The 26113-nt window shown below is 48.6% G+C and overlaps 2 protein-coding genes across 3 annotated transcripts in view; both read right to left on the bottom strand.

Annotated features, from left to right (window-relative positions):
* Positions 1-1884: 1884 nt before the first annotated feature.
* LOC117042702 (zinc finger protein OZF-like) lies at positions 1885-10174 on the bottom strand. 2 transcript variants are annotated; one of them, XM_033142306.1, is made up of 6 exons: positions 10055-10174; positions 7848-7969; positions 6374-6481; positions 5208-5309; positions 4353-4454; positions 1885-3552 (listed from the first exon to the last, which is right to left on the bottom strand). In XM_033142306.1, the coding sequence occupies exons 2-6, from the start codon at positions 7858-7860 to the stop codon at positions 2171-2173; spliced, it is 1707 nt and encodes a 568-aa protein (XP_032998197.1). In that variant the 5' UTR covers positions 7861-7969; positions 10055-10174; the 3' UTR covers positions 1885-2170. The 2 variants fall into 2 exon arrangements, with proteins under 2 accessions (XP_032998197.1, XP_032998198.1); XM_033142307.1 differs by having other exon boundaries at positions 5208-5306; positions 10055-10173.
* A 2228-nt stretch (positions 10175-12402) lies between these two features.
* LOC117042619 (complement C4-like) overlaps positions 12403-26113 on the bottom strand; it is a 54222-nt gene continuing 40511 nt past the window's right edge. Inside the window, exons 28-41 of the mRNA XM_033142167.1 lie at positions 25776-25947; positions 25422-25636; positions 24278-24436; positions 23987-24046; positions 23087-23180; positions 22149-22332; positions 21803-21893; positions 20992-21066; positions 20177-20282; positions 18612-18701; positions 16696-16788; positions 14957-15040; positions 14408-14540; positions 12403-13150 (exon numbers count right to left, since the gene is read on the bottom strand). Of these exons, the coding sequence (XP_032998058.1) occupies positions 13009-13150; positions 14408-14540; positions 14957-15040; positions 16696-16788; positions 18612-18701; positions 20177-20282; positions 20992-21066; positions 21803-21893; positions 22149-22332; positions 23087-23180; positions 23987-24046; positions 24278-24436; positions 25422-25636; positions 25776-25947 (1698 nt within the window). The 3' untranslated portion in view covers positions 12403-13008. The remainder of the gene's footprint in view (positions 13151-14407; positions 14541-14956; positions 15041-16695; positions 16789-18611; positions 18702-20176; positions 20283-20991; positions 21067-21802; positions 21894-22148; positions 22333-23086; positions 23181-23986; positions 24047-24277; positions 24437-25421; positions 25637-25775; positions 25948-26113) is intronic.

Raw genomic sequence — 26113 nt, forward strand, 5'->3', positions numbered from 1 at the left:
TCACACCAGGGGTAGGTAGAAGGTAGACTGGGGTTGCCAGGTAGATCACCTTGGATAATTTGTGATGCATGCTCAGGAGTCGTTGGGGGCCAACTGTTTAAATATGGCAGCAATGCAGGCCAGAGGCACATCTAGTCCAGTATCCTGTTCTCACAATGGCCGCCTAGAGGCCTATGGGAAGCTCACCCACTTACCCTCACCACAAAAAAAAAATCAAGTCCCTGATGAGCACTAACTCAAAGCCATAAAATGTCAATTGTATACACAGGTTGCTCCAGTGTGTGGCTCATGAGGTGCAGCTGGTAATGAGCTACACCTCCCAAGCCGCCATTTTGTATGCGACCCCACCCTCTACTTCCATATTTTGTAAAAAAATAAAAAAATAAAGGTAAAGGATTCCTGGACAGTTAGGTCTAGTCAAAGGTGACTATGGGGTTGCGGCACTCATCTCGCTTTCAGGCCGAGGGAGCTGGCATTTGTCCACAGACAGCTCTCCGGGTCATGTGGCCAGCAGGACTAAACCACTTCTGGTGCAATGGGACACCGTGACAGAAACCAGAGCGCACAGAAACGCTGTCTAACCTTCCTGCTACAGCAGTACCTATTTATCTACTTGCACTGGTATGCTTTCGAATTGCTAGGTTGGCAGGAGCTGGGACAGAGCAACGGGAGCTCACCCCGTTGCGGGGATTCGAACCGCCGACCTTCTGATCGGCAAGCCCAAGAGGCTCAGTGGTTTAGAGCACAGCGCCACACGCATCACCCATATTTTGCACCTGGATCTAGTTGGTGAGGCTCAAGGTTGAAAGTAAGGCCCCCATCTACATTATAAATTTAAAGCCGTATCGTACCACTTTAAACAGTCACGGCTTCTTCCCCCAAGGAATCCTGGGAACTGTAGTTTGTTAAGGGCCCTGAGAGCAGTTAGGGGACCCCCCCCCCATTCCCCTCACAGAGCTACAATTCCCAGTTCCATGGGAAGAGGGATGGGCTCTCAGATTTGGGGAAGAGGGGTCTCCTAATAATTCTGTGTTTACGTCACAGAGCTGCCATCTTGTGAGTGGTTTAACAGTCAAGCCCCCTTTGGAGGGAATTCTGGGAAATGTAGTTTTCTAGGGGAAATAAGGGTTTAAAAAACAAACACAGCACAGTTCCCAGGATGCTGCTACAATACTGCTTTAAATTTATAGTGCAGAAGAGGCCTAATTCGGTGTTGGGCAAGCTAAGAGCCCAACTCTGAACACCTAGGTGAGGGGAAATGGGCTGTTTTGTCATTTATATTGAAACTCCACTCGCAGCAAGCAAGAATCTCCTAAATACAGGGTGAGTCTTTTAAAAGAGGCCCCGTGGAAGAAGTGTACTCTGTATCCACAGGGCCTCTTTTAAAGGACTCACCCTGTATAAACGTGGATTATTTAATCCATTACAGTAAATGCCCACTAACTCCTTCCCACAATCCCCAGCCCACAGACCTCACTTCAGTGCCAATACTTTAATGCAAAAAGTGTGATTACCCATGATGCAGCAATTATTTTTGCATGTACTATTTTCATAGCTGTCAACTTTCCCCCTTTTTAAAGGGAAATTCCCTTATTCCGAATAGGATTCCTCGCAAGAAAGGGGGAAAGTTGACAGCTATGACTATTTCCTGTATTTAGGCTTCTGTCTGTTTTTCTTCCCTGCTATAGATAGCCTTTTAGATGGATTTTTAAAAAAACACTCATGTAATAATAATAATAATAATAATAATAATAATAATAATAATAATAATTAGAACCAGCAAGCCTGAAGTCTGCCTATACCTGGTGTTGAGCACCTCACTCAACCTTCCCCCAACACAGACATTTTCTCCACCCTGGAAAAATATCAGGATCATAACCCATCTGACGCTGGGGTTGAGCATGTTCAGCTCACTGTAATCAGTGAATTTTAATTAGGCCTAATTCTGTGTTGGGCCACAGCTCAGGTGTGAATCCACATCCCAAATGTTGGGAGGATTAGCTCGCCTAAGGTGACCTGAGATCACAACAGAGGCGATCTCACCAAACCGGGGACTTATTGTTTCACAGCTGCATCGCTACCACTATATTAGGCCTAATAAGTCTCATTCCAGCGGAGTTTCTTCACAGCTTTAGAAGACCCGAGCCACGTTCACAGTCCCGGCCTCCTTTCACTGCTTCTCCTCCGTGTGGGTTCTCTCGTGCTTGTTGAGAATCGTTCTCCGAATGAAGCCTTTCCCGCAGTCTGAGCACTTGAACGGCTTCTCCCCCGTGTGGGTCCTCTCGTGCACGATGAGGCTCGAGCTCTGGTTGAACCCTTTCCCGCAGTCCGAACATTTGTAAGGCTTCTCCTCCGTGTGGATCCTCTCGTGCCTGATGAGGCTCGACTTGTCGCTGAAGCTTTTCTCGCAGGCCGCGCAGCTGTAGGGCTTCTCGCCCGTGTGGATCCTCTCGTGCTTGATGAGGCTAGACCTGTCGCTGAAGCTTTTCCCGCAGTCGGAGCACCTATAGGGCTTCTCTCCCGTGTGCGTCCTCTCGTGATTCGTCAGGTTGGACTTCCTGTTGAAGCTTTTCCCGCAGAAGGAGCAATCGTAGGGCTTTTCGCCCGTGTGAGTCCCCTCGTGCCGTATCAGATGCGACCGGCTGCTGAAGCTTTTCCCGCAGTCCGAACATTTGAACGGCTTCACTCCCGTGTGGATTCTCTCGTGTGTGAGAAGGTGCGACCTCCGGACAAAGCTTTTCCCACAGGTAGAGCACTTAAACGGCTTGTCCCCTCTGTGGGCTCTCTCATGTTTGTTAAGGCTCGATTTGTCGCTGAAAGGTCTCCTGCAGTGGGAACAATTGTACGGTTTTTCTCCGGTGTGGATTCTCCGGTGTATGACAAGGCTCGAGTTCTGATTGAACCCTTTCCCACAGTCTGAACACTTGAACGGTTTCAAGCCGGTGTGTTTCATCTCGTGAATGAGGAGGTTTGATCTCTGAACAAAGCCCTTGTCACACACGGAGCAGCTATACGGCTTTTCGCCCCGGTGGATTCTCTGATGTGCAAGGAGGCTCGCAGTCTGAATAAATCTTTTGTCGCAATCCGGACATTTAAAGAGTTTTTGTTCTCTATGGATCCTCTCGTGTCTGACCAAGGTCGAACTCTGGTTGAATCTCTTACCACACTCTAAGCATTTGTAAGGTCTCTGCTCAGTGTGGCTTCTCTCGTGCCTGATAAGGCTGGAGCTCTGGTTGAACCGTTTCCCACATACTGAGCAACTGTAGGGTTTCTCGCCCGTGTGTTTCCGCTTATGCCGAATGAGGCTGGATCCGTCGCTGAAGCTGTTCCCGCACTCGGAGCACCGAAATGGCTTTTCTCCTGTGTGGATTCTCTCGTGGGTGCGAAGGTTGGATCTTTTCATGAAGCTTTTAGAGCAGCAGGAACACTTGTGTGGTTTCTCTGTGGGGTGTTGGCTCTCCTGTTTGACAAGGCCTTGTTTGTCGCCGAAGCTTCTCCCAAAGCCTGAATAATATGGCATTTCTCCCATGAATATTCTGTCGCGTCCATCTCCTATCAGAGTAAACAGAGCGTTTTAACATCATTCTTTACGAAGTCAAAGTCAACCCTCACAACAACAACAACAACAACAAAAAGAACTTGCAGACAGACTTTACAGCAGGGCCTAAACAAGCCCCACAAAACCACTCTCCCGCACACTGCAAACATACATCTCCCATGCAGAAGGTCTCATGTTCAAGACTGATCACAGAACTGTAGAGTTGCAAGGGACCCCCGAGGGTCATCTAGTCCAACCCCCTGCAATGGAGGTATCTCAGCTAAGGCATCCATGGCAAATGGCCCTCCAACCTCTGCTTAAAACCTCCAATGAAGGAGAGTATAACACTTCCTGAGAGAGTCTGTTCCACTACTGAACAGCTCTTCCTGTCAGAAAGTTTTCCCTGATGTTTAGTCGGAATCTCCTTTCTTGTAACTTGAAGCCATTGGTTCGAATCCTGCCCTCCAGAGCAGGAGAAAACAAGCTTGTTCCTTCTTCCACGTGACAGCCCTTGAGATATGGGCCATTATGGGACCTTCTGCATGGAGATATGGCCGTTATGGGACCTTCTGCATGAGGAAACGTTCTCTGCCACACTTGCTGTCACATTACCCATATACCAAGATAGAACCCCCATGTTCAAAAGCAGTGTATCTGCAAGTGCGCATCACATACCGGAAACAAAGAGCACGGGGATGCTAGGGAGCTTTGGGGTCCTGCTTGTGAGGTTGGCCACTATCGTCAGGAGAAATTGCATATGCAGTTATGAGGCTAATGACGGTCCCCAAAGCAAGTTAGTTTGAAGCTCACTCACCTGAGCGGGCCGCCTGGAATGTCACACTGGCCTCCGAAACCGGGCGGCAGGGAACGTACGGCACCTCTTCCTGCTCCAACTTTATTATCACGTCCGGAAGCTCTGCTCGGGGAATGAGGAGAGAGGAGGGCGGCTGAGGAGCTGGCTCCATGACAGGCAGAAGCGGGCACCAACCCTGTCCAATTCCCTAGAGCTTTCCCCAATAACGCAGAGCCAGGCTACATGTTACACTTCCCCAACCACAGAAAAGATGTCCAGATCCTCCTGTTATGACCCTGGAGGTGTCTGCAACCGGCTGGGCCCTGCGCTCCTCTGATTATGTCTCCACAACTCCCAGCATTCCTGTGCATCGGCCATGTTGGCTAGGGGCTGATGGGAAATGGGAGTCCCGACAACATCTGGAGTGGTACCTCTGGTTACGTACTTAATTCGTTCTGGAGGTCCGTTCTTAACCTGAAACTGTTCTTAACCTGAAGCACCACCTTAGCTAATGGGGCCTCCCGCGGCCGAGCCGCCAGAGCACAATTTCTGTTCTCATCCTGAAGCAAAGTTCTTAACCTGAAGCATTATTTCTGGGTTAGCGGAGTATGTAACCTGAAGCGTACTCCCAACCCTGATGTGTCTCACCCTTCCTCTAAGAAGTTCACGATGGTATACGTGGTTAGCCCCCATTCTACCAATATTTTACCCCGACTGAATGAGGATTTGAACCTGGGTCTTCCAAGTCATTGTCTAACACTAACCATTATGCCACACTGTCTCTCAAAGTTATGAACAGGCAAGAGTTTCCACTTTCTCTTCCTGTGAAAAGCCTAGGTTGATTCCCAAGAATTATGCCCAGATCTTTCCGCTTACCCGAGCCGTAGTCTGCTGGGATCTCTCTTTCCTCCAAAACAGGCTCTGGGGTCCATGGATCTCCCCCATGGACCACTTCAGTTTTAGGAACAGGGAATCCTGCTGAGGGAACAAAAAGTGATCAATGTAATCAGAAGGAACTAGGTAACAGGTACTCGTCACATAGGGCTTTGTTTACCAACAATGGGACGAGGATTCCTAAAAGATCATCACATCCCTGTATCCCCAATTGATCAGTGAGCTTGGCAGGAGAGAACCTCCTGTAGATGGTAGTAGTAGTAGTAGTAATGGCACATGGAAAGCAATAAACACCTTGTCAGGGATTTACTCCTTCCCTTGGATGTTGCTCATGAGTAACGACAAGCCTTTAGGTAAGCTAAAACTATTTATTGTCCATAAATGAATTACAGAGTCTCTGCAGCCATGACTGCTCAGTCAGTTTCAGTTTCTCGGAGTGGCGGGCTTTCTCTTGCCCGCCAACACAACCAACGGCTCGGCACCCTAAAATGACATCTGCGTCTCCTCCTACCCCCCCCCCCCCCGGCTCATCTTCCTGTCTGTGACTGACGGTGCTGGGTCTCTGCTCTGTCATCCCCAGCCCTGGCATCTCCCTCTCTTCCGGAGACATTTCCTGATGGGGGCTGGAGGAGGAAGATGAATCTGTGGAGATTATGGGTGGCTGTTCTCTATAGCCCAGTGACCCCCCTTCCCTGGAGGAATCGCTATCTTCCCTCCCAGCTCTAGCTTGCTCCTCTCTCTCCCTGTTCCTCCCGAGTAGTCCCTCCTTCCCGGACACACCAGAAACAGCCTTTTATAAAATAATCTGATGTAACATTTATATGCACTTAGCATTAGGACAACCTTCTAAGTGAAGTCCTTGTATTATGCCCATACTGCAGCTGGTGGGGAAGGAAAGTGGAGGCTAAGCATCCCAGCTTGCCAAAGGCTGCCCCACAAACTCAAGGCTGAGATCAGAGATAACCATTACGGACATCCAGGCTGGCAGCTCAGCTATTTCATGCCACTAGTTTTCATGAAAGGCGCCAGCCTTTATTTTTCTATCCACCAGAGTCGGCAGAAAGCGTGGTGTGGGCAACCTGAAACAAAAAATTTATCTATGAATAATTATACATGCATTGCACAGTTCAGCTGAACCTATCCACCACCTGAGCGGTCGCCTGGGAAATTCTTAATATCCTCTGATCCCTGGTTATTATTCGGGAGCCATGGTATCTCATCTTCGTCTTCCAGCTTTATGGTCACGTTCGGAAACTCTAATGAAAGAGAAGAGGAGAAGGGTCTGAGAAGTCTTGAATTAGAGATGTCCAAAACTGTTAAGAATGAGGAATGTATGATGATGGGTTGGAAAACGATTTAGATGGATAGAAGATAGGGGGTGAGTACCGTATTTTCCGGCGTATAAGATGACTGGGCGTATAAGGCGACCCCCAACTTTTCCAGTTAAAATATAGAGTTTGAGATATACTCGACCGCAGATTCTCCACCCAGCGTATAAGACGACCCCTGACTTTTGAGAAGATTTTCCTGGATTAAAAAGTAGTCTTATACACCAGAATATACAGTAATTCTTTCATTCTTAAGATGGGGAAAAAATATGAAATAGAAATTGCAAAAGTCGTAATATAATGAAAATCAGAAAGGGGGGGCTTTGGGGAAATCCACCTAAGATGAATATGAAAATAAGGATTAGAAAATGTTTAATTATATGTTTTGTTGAGTTATTGTTTGTTTTAAGATGTTCTTTTGTATTGTTTGTATTGTATGTTTATTTTTTTATTTTTTTTATTTTTTTTTATTTTTCTTTCTTTTTTGTCTGAAAATCCTAATAAATTCTTATTTAACAAAAAAGCATGAGGAATGTAGTTGGTAGATTTTAATTATTATAATAATGTATTGGGCTGGGGTATTGTTTTTGATGCTATTGATACTTCATTTTTTGTACTTTTATTCTGTGAACCCCCCTGAGACGTGCGGGTACCGGGTGGTATGGAAGTTCAATACATAATAATACAGCGGAGCCTCATTTGTCGAAGGTAATCCGTTCCGGAAGATCGTTCGACTTCCAAAACGTTTGAAAACCGAGGCGCAATGGATGGTCCGCAGAATCCATTCAGAAAATGGAGAAACACGTCTCGGAAGCCGTTCAACTTCAGAGACGCATTCAAAAACGGAAGCATTCACTTCCGGGTTTCCGGCATTTGGGTTCCGAATTGTTTGGGTTCCGAGACGCTTGAAAATAGAGGTTCGACTGTAATAATAATAATACTCTATTTATGTTTACAATTATGTGATTTCCCCCCTCATGTTCCAACCAGTTAAAAAATGAGATCTGCCACTAACTAGAGACATCCATTATTTCAAAATGTTTGTATTAGGGCGGGGGGGGGGGGACGGGACAACACACGACCCCTTATTTCAGTAAAATGTCCTTTGTTTTCTGAAATCTGGACTAACCAGTCTTATTCAAAGCACATTTTCATTCACACAAAGGGCAGGAGTAAAATCAGCACTGTAATATCCAAGCACAAATCTTCCATAAATACTGGAACTGCCGAAGACAGCCCTAGGCTTCAAAGCCTCTCAGACGTCTAACACAAAATTTAGAAAGGGAATCCTTACCCAGAGAGGCCATATTCCTGTGATTTTCTTGCAGGACACCCACAATTAGAATTCATCTGTCTGAGTTCATCAGATCTTCACACGTCCATGAAACTCACACAGCCACATCCTCAAAAGTCTTCCTTGAAACAAAACAACGGCACCCATCCACTTTTGCTACAGAAAAGCTAAAAATCCACAGAATTTTAATTACCTGCCCTTCACCACAAGGCTCTGGGGCAGGTTACAATGATTATATATATATATAAATATATATATACCTGTGTAAAACAAAAAAAGAGTTAAAATACTAAATGTAAAAATGGTTCCAAATATACAAACAATGCCAACATCTGAAAATAATTCCACATATAAAAATAGTTGCAAGTGAAGATGTAGACTGGGATAAAAGGCTACGACCCTGTTACATGAATCGCTATTATTTCCATTTTACAGGTAAGTAACTGAGGCTGGCATGGCATATGGTATCAAATCAGACCCCTGGTTCATCTACCCCAGAGCTGGGGTCTCTTTCTGGCAGAGTCTCAAGCAGAGAATCTTTCCTAGATAGGAAACTGTATTATACAAAGTCCCAACTAGCTCAGTGTTGTTTACACTGACCGACAGAGGCGAGTTTCAGGCAGGGGATATTCTCAGCTCGGTATACCCAGAGATGCCAGGGTTTGGACTGAGCTGCAGCCCTTCCCTAAATGCCAAGGGGGCGAATGAACCAGACATGAATAGTCATTTCAGCAGCCAGTTAGCCCTTCTCCACAGTGCACCCTGGAAATTGTAGCCCTAAGGAATTCTGGAGGGAAACCAAGACTGTTTAAAGTGGAATCTCAGCACATTAAATGTGAACGTGACTCAGAGGCCACTCATTGAAATTAATGAACCCGAGTCAGTCATGTCTATTAACCCCAATGGGGCTCCTCTGAGCATAATTCTAGAATTGTAGAGTTGAAAGGGAACCAAGGGGTCATCCAGTCCAACCCCCTGCAATGAAGGAATACAGTAGGGCTGGCACTGGCCAGTGTGGCGTAATGGTTAGAGCAGGCTTTCCCAAACTTGAGTCCCTAGCTCGTTTTCGACTACAACTCCCATGATCCCTAGCTAGCAGGACCAGTGGTCGGGGATGATGGGAACTGTAATCCCAACCCCAGGTTAGAGTCATAGCTGTCAACTTTTCCCTTTTCTTGCGAGGAATCCTATTCGGAATAAGGGAATTTCCCTTAAAAAGGGGGGGAAGTTGACAGCTATGGTTAGAGTGTTGGACTATGATCTGCGAGAGCAGGGTTCGAATCCCCGCTCAGCCATGAAGACGGCCCGTTGCCGTCTCTCAGCCTAACCTCCCTCACAGGGTTGTTGTGAGGCTGGAATGGAGAGGAGAACAATGTACAGCGCTTTTGAGAACCTTTGAAGATAAAAGTGGCATATAAATGTAAAAAATAAAGCCCTAAACGACATCCCTGGTTAGGCTTGTGGCAATAATAAAAGTGCTCGGCCAGCACCTATATCAATATTAGAGAGACAGAGAGTGAATGGGTGCCTGCCTATAGGCCTGAATATAGCGCTGCAAAGATCATGCACGAAAACTACGTGGCTTGAACCAATTGGGGCGAAAAAATAGCGGAAAGAGGCTCTTTGCAGGCCGGGAGAGAGCAGAGGTTGCTCTGAACCGATTTAGCAGCTAACTAGACCTTGCAGCTTCTCCGCCTTCCTGCAAGCCCAGCAATTTCCAAGGCGCCTCCCCAATGTCAAAGCCCAGGGAAGTCTGACCCTTTCGGCTGCCCGAGGCCAGTGAAACCCCGAAAAGAGCAAAACACACAAAACGAAAAAAGCCCAGCCAGGATCCCAAACGTGGGTTAGGATCCGCTCTTCACCCAGCGGCACGCGTTGGTTTGTTTTTATTTCAAACGCATACGCCTTATGCACGACCTTTACATTTACCATTCCCATCGCAAACACGGCCGGGCAATGAATGGTCCAACCTGCACGAAATGGGGCCGCTAATCCGCATTAAGGCTACAATCCTGCGCACACTTGTTGTTGTTGTTGTTCAGTCGTTCAGTCGTGTCCGACTCTTCGTGACCCCATGGACCAGAGTACGCCAGGCACGCCTATCCTTCACTGCCTCTCGCAGTTTGGCCAAACTCATGTTAGTAGCTTCAAGAACACTGTCCAACCATCTCATCCTCTGTCGTCCCCTTCTCCTTGCGCACACTTACCTGGGAGCAAACCCCACGGAGCTTGCTCCAGAGTAGACCTGCCTAGGATTGCGCTGCGACTGATCTTCGGCATGCAAAACTGCTCGTTTGTGGAAAGGATTCGAATTAAGCCTTTTTCTTTTTTTAAATGGGGGTGGGGGACTTGCATTAAATGCCTCTCGGGCTTCTCTTTGCTGCTTATGCGGGAGGCTTTTCCTTTGTTTTCCGCTTCCCATCATGTGACTCGCTGAAGCCGAGCCCGATGACTGGCAAGTCCAGCCCGACCAATCTGCAGTCTGAGCGCATGGATGGATTGAACTGCTAGAATTACAATTCGAGTTGGAAAGGGGACCCAGGGGGTCATCTAGTCCAACCCCCTGCAATGCAGGAATCTTTTGCCCAACGTGGGGCTCGAACCCACATCCCTGAGATAGGGAGTCTTTTGCTGTACTGATGGAGCCAAGGTCACAAAGCAGGATTCCTTTCTGAAGTGAACCCAGGGCCCCGTACATCTATTTTGTGGAGCTGTGGTCTGAACCACTGAGCCTCTTGGGTTTGCCGATCGGAAGGTCGATGGTTCGAATCCTCTTTACGGTGGTGAGCTCCTGTTGCTCTGTCAGCTCCTGCCAACCTAGCAGTTCAAAAGCACGCAAGTGCAAGTAGATAAATAGGTACCGCTGTGGCAGGAAGGTAAACGGCGTTTCTGTGTGCTCTGGCTTCCATCACAGTGTCCTGTTATGCCAGAAGCAGTTTAGTCATGGTGGCCCCATGACCCGGAAAGCTGTATGTGGACAAACGCCAGCTCCCTTGGCCTGAAAAGCGAGATGGGTTCTCTGCATCCCATAGCCGCCTTTGACCGGACTTAACCTTCCAGGAGTCCTATACCTTTTACCTTTACCTATTCTGTTTTGTTGTACAGTTTCTTTAAGTAGGATTTGTCTATGGCATCAAGAGAACTAGAGACTTGGTTGCTCTATTTTGAGATGCAACCATAAAATTTAGAGGAATAACTGCAACCTGTGGCGCTCCAGGTGTTGATGCGGCACAGATTCCATCACCCCTGGTGTTTGGCCATACAGGCTGGGGCTGATGGGAGATGCAGCCGAACATCTGGATGGCCACACCAGCCCACAGAGTAGTTGCAATCTGGGGGAGAGGGTAAGGCAAGTAATACAGGCTACCCTAGAGACCCCTTCACTCCTTATGCACCCAGTGGGTTACTGTGCTCTGCAGGAAAGGCTTTCCTTGCAATCCCCCCCAAAAGCCAAGTCCAACCTATGCACAGCTACTCGAGAGTAAGGCTTTCAGTGCAACAGCTTCGGGTTTTGTGGAGCAGCATCCCTACTGAGAGATGGCAGGCAGAGACACTGCACTTTCCAGAAACAACTGACAACATTTTTGTTTCGACAAGATTTTCCAGCTGGTTTTTATTGCAAACCACCCTGTGATCCTCAGATGAAAGACAGTATAGATAGAAATTTAAATACATACATACATACACACATACATACAGGTCTCCACCTTGGCTTTTTATTTATATTGTTTTTAAACCCATGTTTAGTATAGTTCTTAAACCTAGTATCATAGACAAAACAAAATAAAATAAAAAATTCCTTCCAGTAGCACCTTAGAGACCAACTAAGTTTGTTCTTGGTATGGGCTTTCGTGTATCTGAAGAAGTGTGCATGCACACGAAAGCTCATACCAAGAACAAACTTAGTTGGTCTCTAAGGTGCTACTGGAAGGAATTTTTATTTATTTTTTTTTTGTTTTGACTATGGCAGACCAACATGGCAACCTACCTGTAACTAGTATCATAGAGTTGATCTTGGAGTCCCCCTTCCAGCTCTACAATGCTATGATACCCGTTCCTCTGTCTACCTAATATCTTTGCAGAAAATAGTAGAAAAACAAGAACATCAGGCCACAATGATGATTCAATTGATTCAAGTTTTTCAAGTCTCTTATGAATAGATTTATTTCTTGAAGTTAATATACCAGGTGAAATTAATGTGCCAGGACAAGGCCCTGTTTCGGTGATTCTTCTTCAGCTAATAGTGTCTTAAAGTCGATGTGTACTGGTTGCATTGGGTGTAACGACATGCAAAACATAACATTGTGTTATCAGTTTCTTATGAGTCTGGGGGTCAGTCTGCAGGAGGAGAGACGGGAGTCCTGCTTCTCCAGCCAGGGCATCCGTATCCTGGGAGGGTGAAACACCCACCTTCTGAGGCTCAGCCTGACACATGTCGTTGTCCTGTTTCCCCTCCTTGTCCACCTCAGCTGGACACTCCATTACTCCAGAGCCTAGCGACCCCTCAAGACTCAAGATGGCAGCAGAAAGAATTAACAGGCAGAGGAAACAAAACCAGGAAGCAACGCTTTCTTTTTAATGAATAAAATTGCTGTTTAAACAGTGCAAATACGCTGTAAGGTGCTGCAGGCGAAACCAAAAATAAAAAAAGCTAAATGGCCGAACTTTTCGGACAGGACTAGGCCGGTACTTCTCATTTGGCCAACGACCACCCCTCGTCTTCATTCGCAGATGGAAGTTGCTGCTTGAACTTGTAAACGCCGCTGATGTTATGCAAAGAAAAACTGTCGTTTTAAATTCAGGCGAGAATGCCTGTTTTGTTCAAATGAGCTCTGGGCATACATTTTCCTGTTCCTATGGAACAGACACCGATTTTAAAGACACACATTGTAGGCAGATTTTGGCCACATATTCCTGTTATTTCTAAGTGGCTCTGGGTTCTCCCTAGAAATTAGCAGCCAGAATCTCGCTAAAAGCGTTTAAAGGCCAGGCGCAGGGGTCCCCCCCCCATCAGCAGGGTGAGCAAGGCCCCCTTCCCAAATGTAGCAGAGCTGATATATCGTACTTGGAAGCGACTCCGCTGAAGAGGCCAGAGTTCTGGTGCATCTAAATGGGGGGTGGGGGGGGAAGCACAGGAGACGCAAAGCCCCCCTTCTCTGGCTTAGACCCGGCAGCCGCTGACAGCAAAGGAAGTGATGAATGACTGGAGCTGGGAGCAGGTGTTGCGGTGCTGTGTGGCTCGGCAGCTCTGGGACTTTGGCAGCTCTTCTATCCAGGTATTCATATCCATCAGGTACTGGGGGCTGCAGAGAAGATGGGTCAGCATGTAAAAAGCCAGCCTTCCACAAAAAAATGTACGCAGGAGAGTTTAATCTGGAGCTGCCTTTATAGAGAAGGAGCATTTGAAGGAAGGGCAGTAGCTGAGCAGGAGAGCCTCCGCCTTGCAGGCAGGAGGTTCAGTCCCCAGCATCTTCTGGGGGGGGCTGGGAGCATAGCTGTCAAGTTCCGGATTTGAAAATAAGGGATCAGCAGTCTCACCTATCCCGGGGACAGTCACATGTCAGTGGTGGGCGGAGCCAGAAGCAAAAGTGGGAGGAGCAGCAAAGTGGGCGGAGCAGCAATGTAAACTCCAAGCAGGCTTGGGCTCGGAGCGGAGCAAAGAGGAGGGCAGCCAGCAAAGAGGAGGGCAGCCATGTGCTCTGCGCAATGGAGCCCCATCGTCTTCTTGTCTGATCCCATCAAAACAGGACAGGAAGCAGCAGCTGCTCAAAGGCAGCCAGGCTCCGCCCGCCAGCTAACCCTATTGGCCGGCTGAGGGGCTTGGCGGCAACGGATAGGGGCTGATGCAGGGGGAGGAATACACCCCCCTGTAAGCACGGGAAACGGCTCCCACTTGCTTTGAGGGCTGAGGCTTTTCTCTCCAAGTAGGCGAGGTCTTCCCACCCAGTCCCTGGCCAGCAGGGGAGGAGCTGCTTCCATTAAAAACGGGGAAATTTAAGGGAAATAAAAAATAAGGGAGAGCAGCGGGAAACTGCTTGAAATAAGGGAGAATCCCGGGGAAAACGGGATACTTGACAGCACTGGCTGGGAGTGCCCTCTGCCTGAAACCCTGGAGAGCTGCTGCCAGTCTGTGTAGACAATACTGAGCTAGATGGGTTCAGCATAAGGCAAACTTCCTAAACTGCCTCTGAATTCGGCGCTGGCGTTGTTATCGTTAAACATTTGCACCCCACCTCTTTTCTTCTCTGCTTCAGCAAGTGCCTGACCGTTGCCCCGAGGATGGGGAACCTGTGGACCACCAGGTGTTGCTGGACTACAACTCCCAGCATCATCCCTGACTTGCTGGGGCTGATGGGAACAGGAGTCTGATAACCTCTAGAAGGGCCACAACAAGTTAGCCACCCAGTCTCAGCAGTTGATCCCTAAGCATGACTCCCTTCTCTCAAAAAAGCCCTGAAGGCCAGTGAACTCTGTTTCTGGGTGCCCGTTCCCATTGGGCCTTCCTGCCACCCTCCAACCGGCCCACTGCACACCTGATTCCCCTCCCCTCCCCAACCTACCGTCCTTGGGCGTCCCGGGTTTCCCCATCGCGTCCCATTAGCAGATACTCCTGGCCGGTGACCAAGCGGGTCCGACAGGCACCACGGACCACAAAGCGCCTGATCTCGTTCTCAGCGATCCCGATGTCTGCGACTAGAGAGGAAGACAGAATGGGAGCCAGGGGGTGATGGGGGGCAGTGAGAATCTATAAGAGGAAATGAGCTGAACAGGTCAGGTTAGTTTCGTTGTGGGATAAAGGGCTCAGTAAAAATGTGTGTTTGTGTGTGTTCATTTTTAAGATAATCGCCATCTCCATTGCCTTTTCAACTCCTGTTGATGTCCTTCTGCTTCCAACAAGCCATTTAAGTGGAGATTTTTTGGCCCAGCCCAGGATGTGTTGGATTTGAATGCGTTTTTATACCTGTACATGCAATTGCTGTAATGGCTTTTATATGTCAAATTGTTTTAGGTTTTGTTGCTGTTGCTGTCATCTTTATGGTCGAATCGCTTCAAGGTATTTCCTAAGAAGCGATTCATAAACCTAACAAAATGAAATAAACATTGCTCACTGTACTGCAAGGGCTCCAGGATGATAACTTCATAGACGCGGAAGGCGCTTTCTTGGCTCTCGCGCTCCACTCGAACTCGGAACCCTGCAGGTGGGAGAAGAAAGGAGACAATAGCCGTAAAGGTACATGTCAGCAACCCACAAGACGGGAACTAATTTCAGACCGTACACTGCTTGATGAAGAAAACGAGTCTCTAAAACCAACATATCAAAGGAATAAAGAAACAAAGGGCACCTCCAGACATCCAATAATTTGCAGGAGGAATTTAGTCACACACCAGAAGTTTAGGTTTGTGCAGTTAAAGTGGATTAAAAACATTTCTTTTCACCCAAGGGCGAGAAATCCACTAAAAAACAACATTTTGCAGTTTGGTAAATGACAGACAGGGAAAGTATGGGAGATGAATAAATAATTGACGAGAAGATGCGTAAATATCCTGCAGGCAACCAGAGATAGAATGAAGGACAAATGCTCGTTGTCATAGAACTTCCCCATAAAAAATATCAGAATGAATGTTCAATAAAGACCAGGCTCACAGTCTAACTGCTGTGCAAGCATTGTGCAAGCAAATCAGGGTGATTTCTCAATACGCAGGTTGTCAGGAAGCACCCACTGACAAAAGGAGACAAAACCCCACAAGGATCTGGAGGCTGTTAAGTGCACTGGACTAGGAACTTGAACTTTTCCAAGTAACTTCCTTGTTGGAAATGTGTGCTATGTATGAAGAAGGGAAAGGGAAAGGGCTTTTCAGTGGTGGCCACCCCAAGATGGAATGCCATTTTCAAAGAGGTCTGCCTAGTGCCAAAAAAGAACCTCCCTCCGTCCCTGGTTAAGTCTATTTATATTTTCCCATGCATTTTGTGTCAGGCCTGTTAATTTTTAGCTGTCAGCTCATCTGCTTGTTCATGCTGTGGCTTTGTTGTTTATTAGCAGCCATGAACCCGGGTGTTTGTTGCTTGGGAAGTCTAAAAAAATCAGTGCAGTTCTGAAATCAGCAGTTTAAAACCATTGCAATATTTTTTTTAAGGTTCAGTCTGTCATGTTGATTCAAGAACAGGCCCAGTTGCATCCAAGCGCAGAAAGAAATCTGCTGCTTGATCTCAAGGACCACCGTGCAAAATTTGGTTACGATACCTTACCGGTAAGAGGTGTACAGATGCACAGCAGACAAACAAAAAAACTCTCCAACTTTCATGTTGTTCGCCACCACCCTGAAATCTCTCAGTCAGAGGGCCGAATACAAATATTTTCAACAATACAAATATTTTCAGCTGGGTCTGCAAGTCGGCTACAGAGCTGCATGCGAGCCACAAGCAGAAAAGATGCAAAGTCTGAAATTATGTGTCACAGAGGCTTTGGGGTTAGAGATAGTGAGACATCAGTGGGACAAGAGAAGAAGAAGAGGAGGAGGAGGAGGAGGAGGAGGAGGAGGAGGAGGAGGAGGGGGAGTTTGGATTTGATATCCCGCTTTATCACTACCCGAAGGAGTCTCAAAGCGGCTAACATTCTCCTTTCCCTTCCTCCCCCACAACAAACACTCTGTGAGGTGAGTGGGGCTGAGAGACTTCAGAGAAGTGTGACCAGCCCAAAGTCACCCAGCAGCTGCATGTGGAGGAGGGGAGATGCGAACCCGGTTCACCAGATTACGAGACTACTGCTCTTAACCACTATACCACACTGGCCAAAACAGCCAGGCTGGAGAGGCTGGGGCGTCTCCGATCCCTCCCCTAACCCCTTACCGTAATGCACACGGGGACTGTAGCATGCAAACTCCATGCGCGCTTGCTCCGTAATGGCCTCGCCGAGGGTACGCTTCAAACGCGGACAGGCACCTGTGCAAGGGAGGGAGGAGATAAGGTCAGGTTTCCTAGGTGTCGGGGAATGGTTTGGATCTGAAGATGGGGGAATGCAGTCGCAGGCAGACCACCTTCTCTCAGAAGAGGAGGGGGAGTATTTGCCCGCCCCCCGCCTCCTCCAGCATTTTGAGAAGCAGAGAGACAGGCAGACACAGACACAGAAGCTGAACAGATTAGGGAGGAGATGCCCAGCTACGAGATAATGGCAAGAGATCCAGAAGGGAGGGGGCAGTTGGGAGACACATCAGTTGAGAGTGTGGGGGAACCCCCCTCCCCACGGACTCAGAGGAGAACAAAGGAGGCAGAGAGGGGGAGGAACTTCCCGTTGGTGCGCTCCTTGCTGCGGAAGTCGGGAGTCGGATTCAGAGCAGGCAACTGCCCTCCTTGCTGTGTATTTTGTGGCCGCAACATGAAGCTTTAATAAAAGGACTATAACGCTCTATCAACTGATCGTTGATTCTTATCTGTGGAGATACCGAAGGGAGGGGAGGACTCTCCGAGCTTGACACTAGGTCAAGCAGGGAAGGATGGGTGGCGCATTAGTGGTGCAAGGCTGGGTGCTGAGATGCTTCAACAGAAGTGGGCAGGGAGGTGGAGTCTGGGCAGTCCAGGTTTGTAATGGGAAAGGTATAGGGAAAGTGAGCACAGAACGGAGACCAGCAATGGGCAAATCTGTCCATTCCAGTTCCTCTCCGTTCCTGATTTTTCTCATCTCAAACTCTCCACATTTCCACATCATTTGGCAGGTTTCTTTTATACAAAAAACAAATAGTAAAAGCCCTCACGGAAATAAATCAGCGTTTTAGTGCAGCTTTCTCCTAACGTATCTATTTCTGCAAAGCAAGTTCCCCTACAATAATGTGATTTTTGTATGTGTGTACGTTATTTTCACTAACATTTGCGTTTTTATACAAATCTGATCCCGGTATGCTGAAGAACTTTCCTTAGGATTTCTTTTTTTAAAAATAAAAATAAAATCACCAAATGGCTGCAGAAATGCGCAGAAGCTGAATTTGAGACTTGAAAAACGAGAAGAGGAGCGAAAACCGACACTGGCATCATCTCTCCATCTCAACTCCCAGGTAGGTGGGGTTTGAAGCACGGCCTAAGAAAAGGGGTGTGCAGGGTCCCTCGGATCCTGCTGTTGGGATCCAGCAAGCAAGAGCCTTCCGGTCACGTTGCCCTAGGGAACCTCAACCCACCATCCAGGCGAAACGAAGGAGGTGGTGTGTTTGTGCCGCAGGAGGGATGGGCCTCCGATGGCGTTACTCCAGATTTCCCACGCCCCCCCCCCCAGCAGAAGGTTGCCCAGGCAGGGGCGTAGCGAGCCGCTTGGCTGCTGGGGGCAGCAAGCCAAGCGGCACCCCCGGGGGCAGGGCGTTGCTCCGTGCGCATGACATCATGACACATGTGCACAGAGCGACGCCTCCGCCCGGGCCAGCAAGGAGGGGTGTCACGCTTGTGGCTGGTGTGACGCCCCTCCTCGCTGGCCTGCCCAGCCCCGCTTGGAGCTTGCTGGCTGGACGACCTGGGGCATGGAGAGGGGTGGGCCAGCAAGGAGGAGTGACACCCCTCCTCGCTGGCCCGCCCCTCTCCATGCCCTGGCTCCGCTCAGGCCGGGAGCCCAGCGGCAAAAAAAGCCACTGAAAGGGGGAAAGCCCCCTTTCAGCGGCTTTTTTCGCCGCTGGCTGGTGGCGCCGATCGCGGGGTCCCGACCCAAGTGTCACCCCCCCAGGGCGCTACCCGGGACGGCACGCCCCCCACCCCCTTGCTCCGCCCCTGTGCCCAGGCAACCTCACCTTCGGCACATTGGCAGACGTCTTCGGAGCACAAGGCCGACACATACTGTGACTTGTTGGGGGCACCATAGAAGATGCTGCAGCGGTGGTCTGAAAGGTGAAAGGAGAAAACTTAGAAAGTGCAAGTGATTGTGCGTGAATGTGCATGCATGTGTGTGTGTATATTCACACCCACGCACCATGAGGAACGGCTTAGGGAGCTGGGTATGTTTAGCCTGGAGAAGAGAAGGTTAAGGGGTGATATGATAGCCATGTTCAAATATATAAAAGGATGTCATATAGAGGAGGGTGAAAGGTTGTTTTCTGCTGCTCCAGAGAAGCGGACACGGGGCAATGGATTCAAACTACAAGAAAGAAGATTCCACCTAAACATTAGGAAGAACTTCCTGACAGTGAGAGCTGTTCGGCAGTGGAATTTGCTGCCAAGGAGTGTGGTGGAGTCTCCTTCTTTGGAGGTCTTTAAGCGGAGGCTTGACAGCCATCTGTCAGGAATGCTTTGATGGTGTTTCCTGCTTGGCAGGGGGTTGGACTGGATGGCCCTTGTGGTCTCTTCCAACTCTGTGATTCTATGATTCTACCCTGGGACTTCCAGACGGATGCTATTTTCAGGTAGGACTCAACCACATTCTGACAAACTCAGGCCGCTCTGTTAAAGCTGATTGGGAGGTCTTGCACAACAAATCTGCTTCCCCCGAAAGATCAGGGTTTTCATGTTATGTCCCCCCCCCCCCCCCGGCTGTCTCTTTAGTGCAGAGCCAGGTCATCGAGCCTGGTCTTCCACAGCCAGCACCTGCACTGGAAATCCTCCCAACGCTCCAAAGCAGATTTAGGGGGTTGTGGAAGCACACAAAGGGAGGGGAGAATCTTGTTCCATGAATGCAAAAACTCATCTGACTCCCGCCCAGAGCCAACCTAAGTTAATCCCCTGGATAGAAAATATCAAAACTTCTCCAGAACAGTTAATGCATGGAAAAACAATCTGGCCTGATTCAGACATAGCACATCTCTCCCTCTCTCTGCTTAGGTTTTAAGTTGCAAGCAACTCCTGTTAACCCTGGATAAAATTAACCTGGGTAGTTTTTGCATGTGATAATAAAATTACAATCTCAAACTGAAGAGAAGAAGAAGAAGAAGAAGAAGAAGAAGAAGAAGAAGAAGAAGAAGAAGAAGAAGAAGAGTTTGGATTTGATATCCCGCTTTATCACTACCCGAAGGAGTCTCCAAGCGGCTAACATTCTCCTTCCCCTTCCTCCCCCACAACAAACACTCTGTGAGGTGAGTGGGGCTGAGAGACTTCAGAGAAGTGTGACTAGCCCAAGGTCACCCAGCAGCTGCATGTGGAGGAGCGGAGACGCGAACCCGGTTCACCAGATTACAAGTCTGCCGCTCTTAACCACTACACCACACTGGATGTTGTCATGAAAATATCCCTTAATTGCCTGCTATGGCCAGCAAAGGCAACTCTCTCCTGCTCCCTAACCCCGCAGCTACGAAACCTTTGCTCCACCAGAAAGATGCAGCCTGGTTCCCCTGCCCTCAGGCCCTGTGACCTGTCAATCACTTACCTGGTTCATAAAAGTCATAGATGGTGGCACTGACTGGCTGGATTTTCCCCACAGGCACCAGCTGCTTTGCTGTAAATGATACACATTCGCGTCCGGATCCTGGCACCTATAGATGGGTATATTTAAGAACGTAAGAGAAAGCCCTGCCTGCTGTATCAGTCTAGTGGCCCATCTCGTCTAGCATCCTATTATCACAGTGGCCAGTTGGATGCCTCAACCAGAAGCCCACCAGCGGGAGCTGAGCACAACAACCACCTCTGAAATAAGTCAACGAAGCAGCCGGCCAACTAAACCACTGCAAAAAGGGACTGAAAAAGATCAGAGGCAAAAATCCGACGTAAAACCACAAGGGGGAACACAACAATAATGTAAAGGAAACATATGAAGCTTCCTTATATCGGATCAGGCCGCTGGGCAACCTTCCCCAGCCTCCCCCAACCTGGTGCCCTCCAATTGGTTTGGATAACTATCAGCCCCAAGGCAGCACAGGGATCGCAGCACAGGGATTCTTGAACTGTGGTGCCCAGAACTGGACACAGTATTCCAGGTGAGGTCTGACCAGAGCGGAATACAGTGGTACTATTACTTCCCTTGATCTAGATGCTATACTCCTATTGATGCAAAAAAGGTTTTTTGCTTCTGCCGTATAGTCCAAAGTGGAGTAAATCAAGAGGCAGGTTGGGTGGTGGGTGCCATCCTGGCCTCTTGCACATTACAATGGGGGGGGGAGAGTTTATCTGAACCCCTCTGTGCATCTGCCCTTCCTCCCCGCTGCCTCTGTTCTCGCGGCATAACCCTGCACGCATCTCTCTCACCGAGTCAAAGTAGAGCAGCAGCCGCCGTCCTTGGATCTCCCAGTGGCTGATGTATTGATCGGGGAGAGTTCGCAGCTGGGAGACGGAGGGAAGAAACAAGGAGGTGAACCAGCAAGCAGGAGCGCGGAGGTCGTAAGGAGAGCTGGGTCTGGTGCAGCGTTCTGTTCTCGCAGCGGCCAACCGGAAGCCCCCATGGAAACCCCGAAAGGAGGGTCTGAGGACAGGAGCCCTACTCTCTCCCTACCTGCATTCCCGGAATTCAAGGCTCGTCCCAAAAGTTTCCTGCTCGTCCTGTGCTTCCTAGACACAGGTCTGAGCAGCTTCCCGTGTGCTATGCGGCTCTCCCCCCAGGAAAACCCACTCTTTAGCGCTGCAGATGCCAATGTTTGCTCTGTTTAAGCGCTAAAGATCAAGTTTCCCCAGGGGGAAAGTGGCAGAAAAGTCTGCATGAGCTCTAAGAGGCGTAAAATGTCTCCAACAGCAGAGAATGTGGCCATAATGGCTATACTACTACTATAATGAGGCTCTAGCAGATGAGGCAACTCAGTCAGATTGGGGGGTATTATTATTATTATTATTATTATTATTATTATTATTATTATTATTACAGACTGACTGGTGGCCCATTATACTAGGCCGGGCCCAGCCGTTTGTTGGAGGGCTGGTGTGCTAACGGATCAGCCTCCATTTGTGCTGATGCAGATCTTAAGGCCCCATGGGGAAGGGAACTCGATGGGGCTTGGTGGGGTCTTGGCAGGAATGGACCCTGACCCTTGTCATATGCCAAAATGCCCACACAGCCTCTGCCCACCTCCTCAAGGTAGTTCTCGTCCGGATGGAAGCCGCTCAGCAGGGTGATGTCCACGATAACCATGCCGGAGACATGAGCCCCCGGTTGTCTCCTGTAGGGAGGAAAGAAGCGAAAACAGAAAGGTTAGGGAGAAGGGTATTCTGTTTTTCGGGTAGCGGCAACATCGCACAATGGTTACGAGTGTTGGGCTAGCGTGCCACTCCCGGACCCAGGCAAGTGCTTGCCATCCCCTAAAAGGCAGTGCCCGAAGAGAGGAAGGGAGCTCTTGCCTCCTCAAAACGGCCCACTTCAGGTTAGAACCAGAATATTCTGCCCCCTCAAGAAAAGCCCGCTCACCAAACCTTACCAGAAGCAGACATTGTAGGTGACATCCTTCTGTGCCTGTCCAGGGTCTTTGGCTTCCCTCCTGCGGCGTCGGCGGGCATCAAACACTTCGATCGGTGACAACGGCTGGTCGGCAGGGTCTGCTTCTGGCCCAGACTCCTCTGGGCCGTAATCTTCATATTCGTAGTAGTAGTCTAATGTGTCGGCTGTTGTGGACAGAGTTGAAAAAGTTACAGGTAGGTAGCCGTGTTGGTCTGCCATAGTAAAAACAAAATAAAATAAAAAATTTCCTTCCAGTAGCACCTTAGAGACCAACTAAGTTTGTTCTTGAGCTTTCGTGTGCATGCACACTTCTTCAGATACGAAAGCTCATACCAAGAACAAACTTAGTTGGTCTCTAAGGTGCTACTGGAAGGAATTTTTTATTTTATTTTGTTTTGAGAGTTGAAAAAGGTCAAGATGATGGAGCAAATTCCCCACTGGCAACAGTTGTGGCATTTGGGACATTTGAGTTTAGAGGCAAGTTGACATAATAGAAGTTCATAAAATCATGCAGTGGCTGGAGAAAAGTTCCCCCCTCTTTCTCTCATAACATTTGAACTCGTGGTGATGAACGCTCGAAGATCCAGGACAGATGGATATATAAAGCACTTCTCCACCCACTCAAGAAGGCTGTGGATAATTCAACGCCAAAGGCCCGGAGGAAAGAAATATCTGCCTGGAGCCTAAAGACAAGTAACGAAGGTCCCAGGCGAGCCTCCCTGGGGAGAGCGTCCCCCAACTGAGGAGCCACCACTGATAAGGCCTGCTCTTGCATTGCCACCCTCCGAACTTCTCGTGGAGCGGGCTCACAGAGAAGGGCCTCAGAGGGCAATAGCAGAGTCCGGGGCGGTTAATGCAGGGAGAGGCGGTCTCCCTGACTGCAGAATTATAGAACCGGAATCTGAAGCCCAGACTTACGTGCACGCTGAAAAGAACCGCTCACGTCCACCTGCAGCCCGAGAGTCTGGCACGAAGTGTTTTGCACAGCCAAGACGTGGTATTGCTTCAGGACCTGGAAGAGAGAAGAGACAGAAAAGGAGTGCTATTGAGCTGTGCACTCACAGCAGCACCGCGGTGGAGTAATGGTTTGTTCAGAGCCCAGGAGTCGCAGCCTGAGGAGGAGGAAGCTGGCAGGCTTCGGGCAGAAAGGGAGGTAGAGTGGGGGGGTTGTAGTAGTAGTTGTAGTAGTAGTAGTAGTAGCATTTATACCCCACCCATCTGACTGGGTTTTCCCAGCCACTCTGGGCAGCTCCCAACAGAATATTAAAAATAGAATCAAACATTAAAAACTTCCCTAAACAGGGCTGCCTTCAGATGTCTTCTAGAAGTCAGGTAGTTGTTTATTTCCTTGACATCTGATGGGAGGGTGTTCTACAGGGCGGGTGCCACCACCGAGAAGGCCCTCTGCCTGTTTCCCTAGTAATCTCACTTCTCGCAGTGAGGGAACCGCCAGAAGGCCCTCGGAGCTGGACCTCAGTGTCTGGGCTGAGCGATGGGGGTGGAGACGCTCCTTCAGGTATACTCAACCGAGGCCGTTTAGGGCTTTAAAGGTCAGCACCAACACTTTGAATTGTGCTCGGAAACGTACTGGGAGCCAATGTAGGTCTTTCAGGACCAGTGTTATATGGTCTCGACAGCCGCTCCCAGTCAGCAGTCTAGCTGCCGAATTTTGGATTAGTTGCAGTTTCCGGGTCACCTTCAGAGGTAGCCCCACGTTGAGCGCAGTGCAGCCCTTCCTGAATATAAAGCTTATACAAATGAGGGAGAAGCAGTAGGTCTTAATTAAAAGCAAAGCAAACAAATTATGAAGCTACTCACGGTTAGAGTCCCTTTCCCCTTCCCTTCCACTTTCAGATTGATGCTACTTCCCATGGGAAACTGAAGTTGGGAGAAAAATGAGGAGGGAAAGTGAACGGTTAGACCAAATAATACGGTAATACCCACACGGTGACAGCAGCCTCTGGGGTCTGCCTCATGAAGGGGCCTGTGGGACTAGGGATTCTGAAGGGATCCCACGGTCCACCCTAGGTCAGGCTAATCTGCCCAGATCGAATCAGGCGAGTGTCCGGAATCCTAGCTTGGTGGGGAATCCCTACCCCAAACCCTCACCTGAAGTTCTTCCTGGATCGGATCGTTCGACCTCCCAAAGGAAAAGGACCTCGGCAAGCTTTTCCCGGGGATCTTGAGGGTCACTTTCAGCTCGTTGTCCTCCTCGTTGAAGGAGCTGATCCAATAGCGGGACAGAGCTTCTAGAGCCACCACTGTGTCCTGAAAGGAGAGAGAAGTGGGCCAGTTTATGAGACTTTGAGGGGGGGAAATAGCCTGCACTGGGCTAGTCCCCGAGAACTTGAGAAATGATGGACAGCAGCCACTAAGACTACACTCCATGCATTTATCTAAGCGCCCTTGAAATCCACCTGAGCTATAACTTTCAAGTTATATTTCAAGTTATATCAAGAAGAAAGTTACAATTTGAAGAAGATGAAGTTACAAAGAAGTTGGACAGGATGGAAATAATGGAATTTCAAGAAGGAGTTGGAAAGGATGGATGTTGGGGGGGGGAACTGTGGGGGAGGGGGAGGGGAAAGGCAAGGGTGGAGATGGTTAGGAGGGGTGTGGGGTAAAGGAGGAAAGTATAAAGGGAATGGATAAAAAAAGGCTGACCACAGATTTCCAAAACCAGAGGGAAAACGATGTTTATGAAATAGAAGAAATATAAAGATTTTTGTTAAGATAAGATTTATTAATAGATGTATTGGAATCAGAGGATATATTGGCTTCAGTAGTAGAGGTTAAGTAAAGAGAGGCTATAAGAGGTTGTGTAGGTAATATGATGTTTAGCTTGTTAGAATAAGATATGAAATTTGAGTATGGATGTAAGATTTAGTTTAAGTGTGTGAAATAAGATTTTACAATGTTACAAAGTTGCTGAAAGAAGATTAGAAATGAACGCAGAAGAGAGGACGAGAGGAAGTCCATTAATTAAGTTTAGAAATAAGATTAAAATAGTTAAATTGGTGTGTTCCTGTTGTAGGGGTATTGTCAGGTAATGTATTTGTCTTTCTTTGTTTGTATTTTGTATTTTCTATTGTAGTGTGTATGTATCCTTGTAGTATGTGTGTATTTGGTTTTGGTTTGTTATTTGTATAAATACCAATAATTTTTTCATTTAAAAAAAAAAATGAAAGCCAGCTGAGCTGGTGGCCATCAATAGTCCCTCCGTTTTCCAAACAAGCCCTGCGGGAGACCATACCTGTGTCGATTTGAAGCCTCCCCCATAGTTCCTCTGCTCCGTCAGCCACCGAGACACCTTGCCTGCTGATGCAATGTCGTTTTTCTGCAACAGGTAGAGGAGCCCGTACGCTGTGGCCTCCACCGAGATGGCTGAAGCGGGAGGCACCCGGTCAGCTTTCTTCTCATTCTGCAGCCGGTCCTTCTCCTCCACTGCCCAGAACATCATGGTGTTGTCTGGAAGAAGCGTGAGAGGACAGAATGTAGGGGCCACGCAGATGCAATGTATTGGGGGGACGGGAATGCGTGGCCAGGATCTCGTGCGTTAGCTCAGAATCTGAAAGGCCAGAGTTATATTGGGATTGAGGGTGATTACTTGTGTCCTCTGTAGCGAGACTCTTCAGGCGGATGCCGGAACTCGCAATGGCTGACTTGTCGTCGGAAGCGATCGACAGGGCGTAGCTGGTGATGGCGACAGGGTACGGGCCCAGGGATTGATCCTCCAGCTTGCGGGAAAGGAAGGCAGTCGCCCGAGCCAGGCCGTGTCTCTGGAAGGGAATGAAAAGCAAATATTGTATTCGAGTGTTTGTAGCTTGCACTTTCCCGTAAGAACAGCAAGGTGGGAAAAGCAACATTACAGTGAAAGGAGGTGGGGAGTCTTGCTGCCTGGACAGGAAAAGGCAGGATCAGCCAGGCGGCAGGTGCCATGAAGGA

The sequence above is a fragment of the Lacerta agilis genome, chromosome 2 (genome assembly GCF_009819535.1).
Source record: "Lacerta agilis isolate rLacAgi1 chromosome 2, rLacAgi1.pri, whole genome shotgun sequence".
Classification (NCBI taxonomy): Eukaryota; Metazoa; Chordata; class Lepidosauria; order Squamata; family Lacertidae; genus Lacerta; species Lacerta agilis.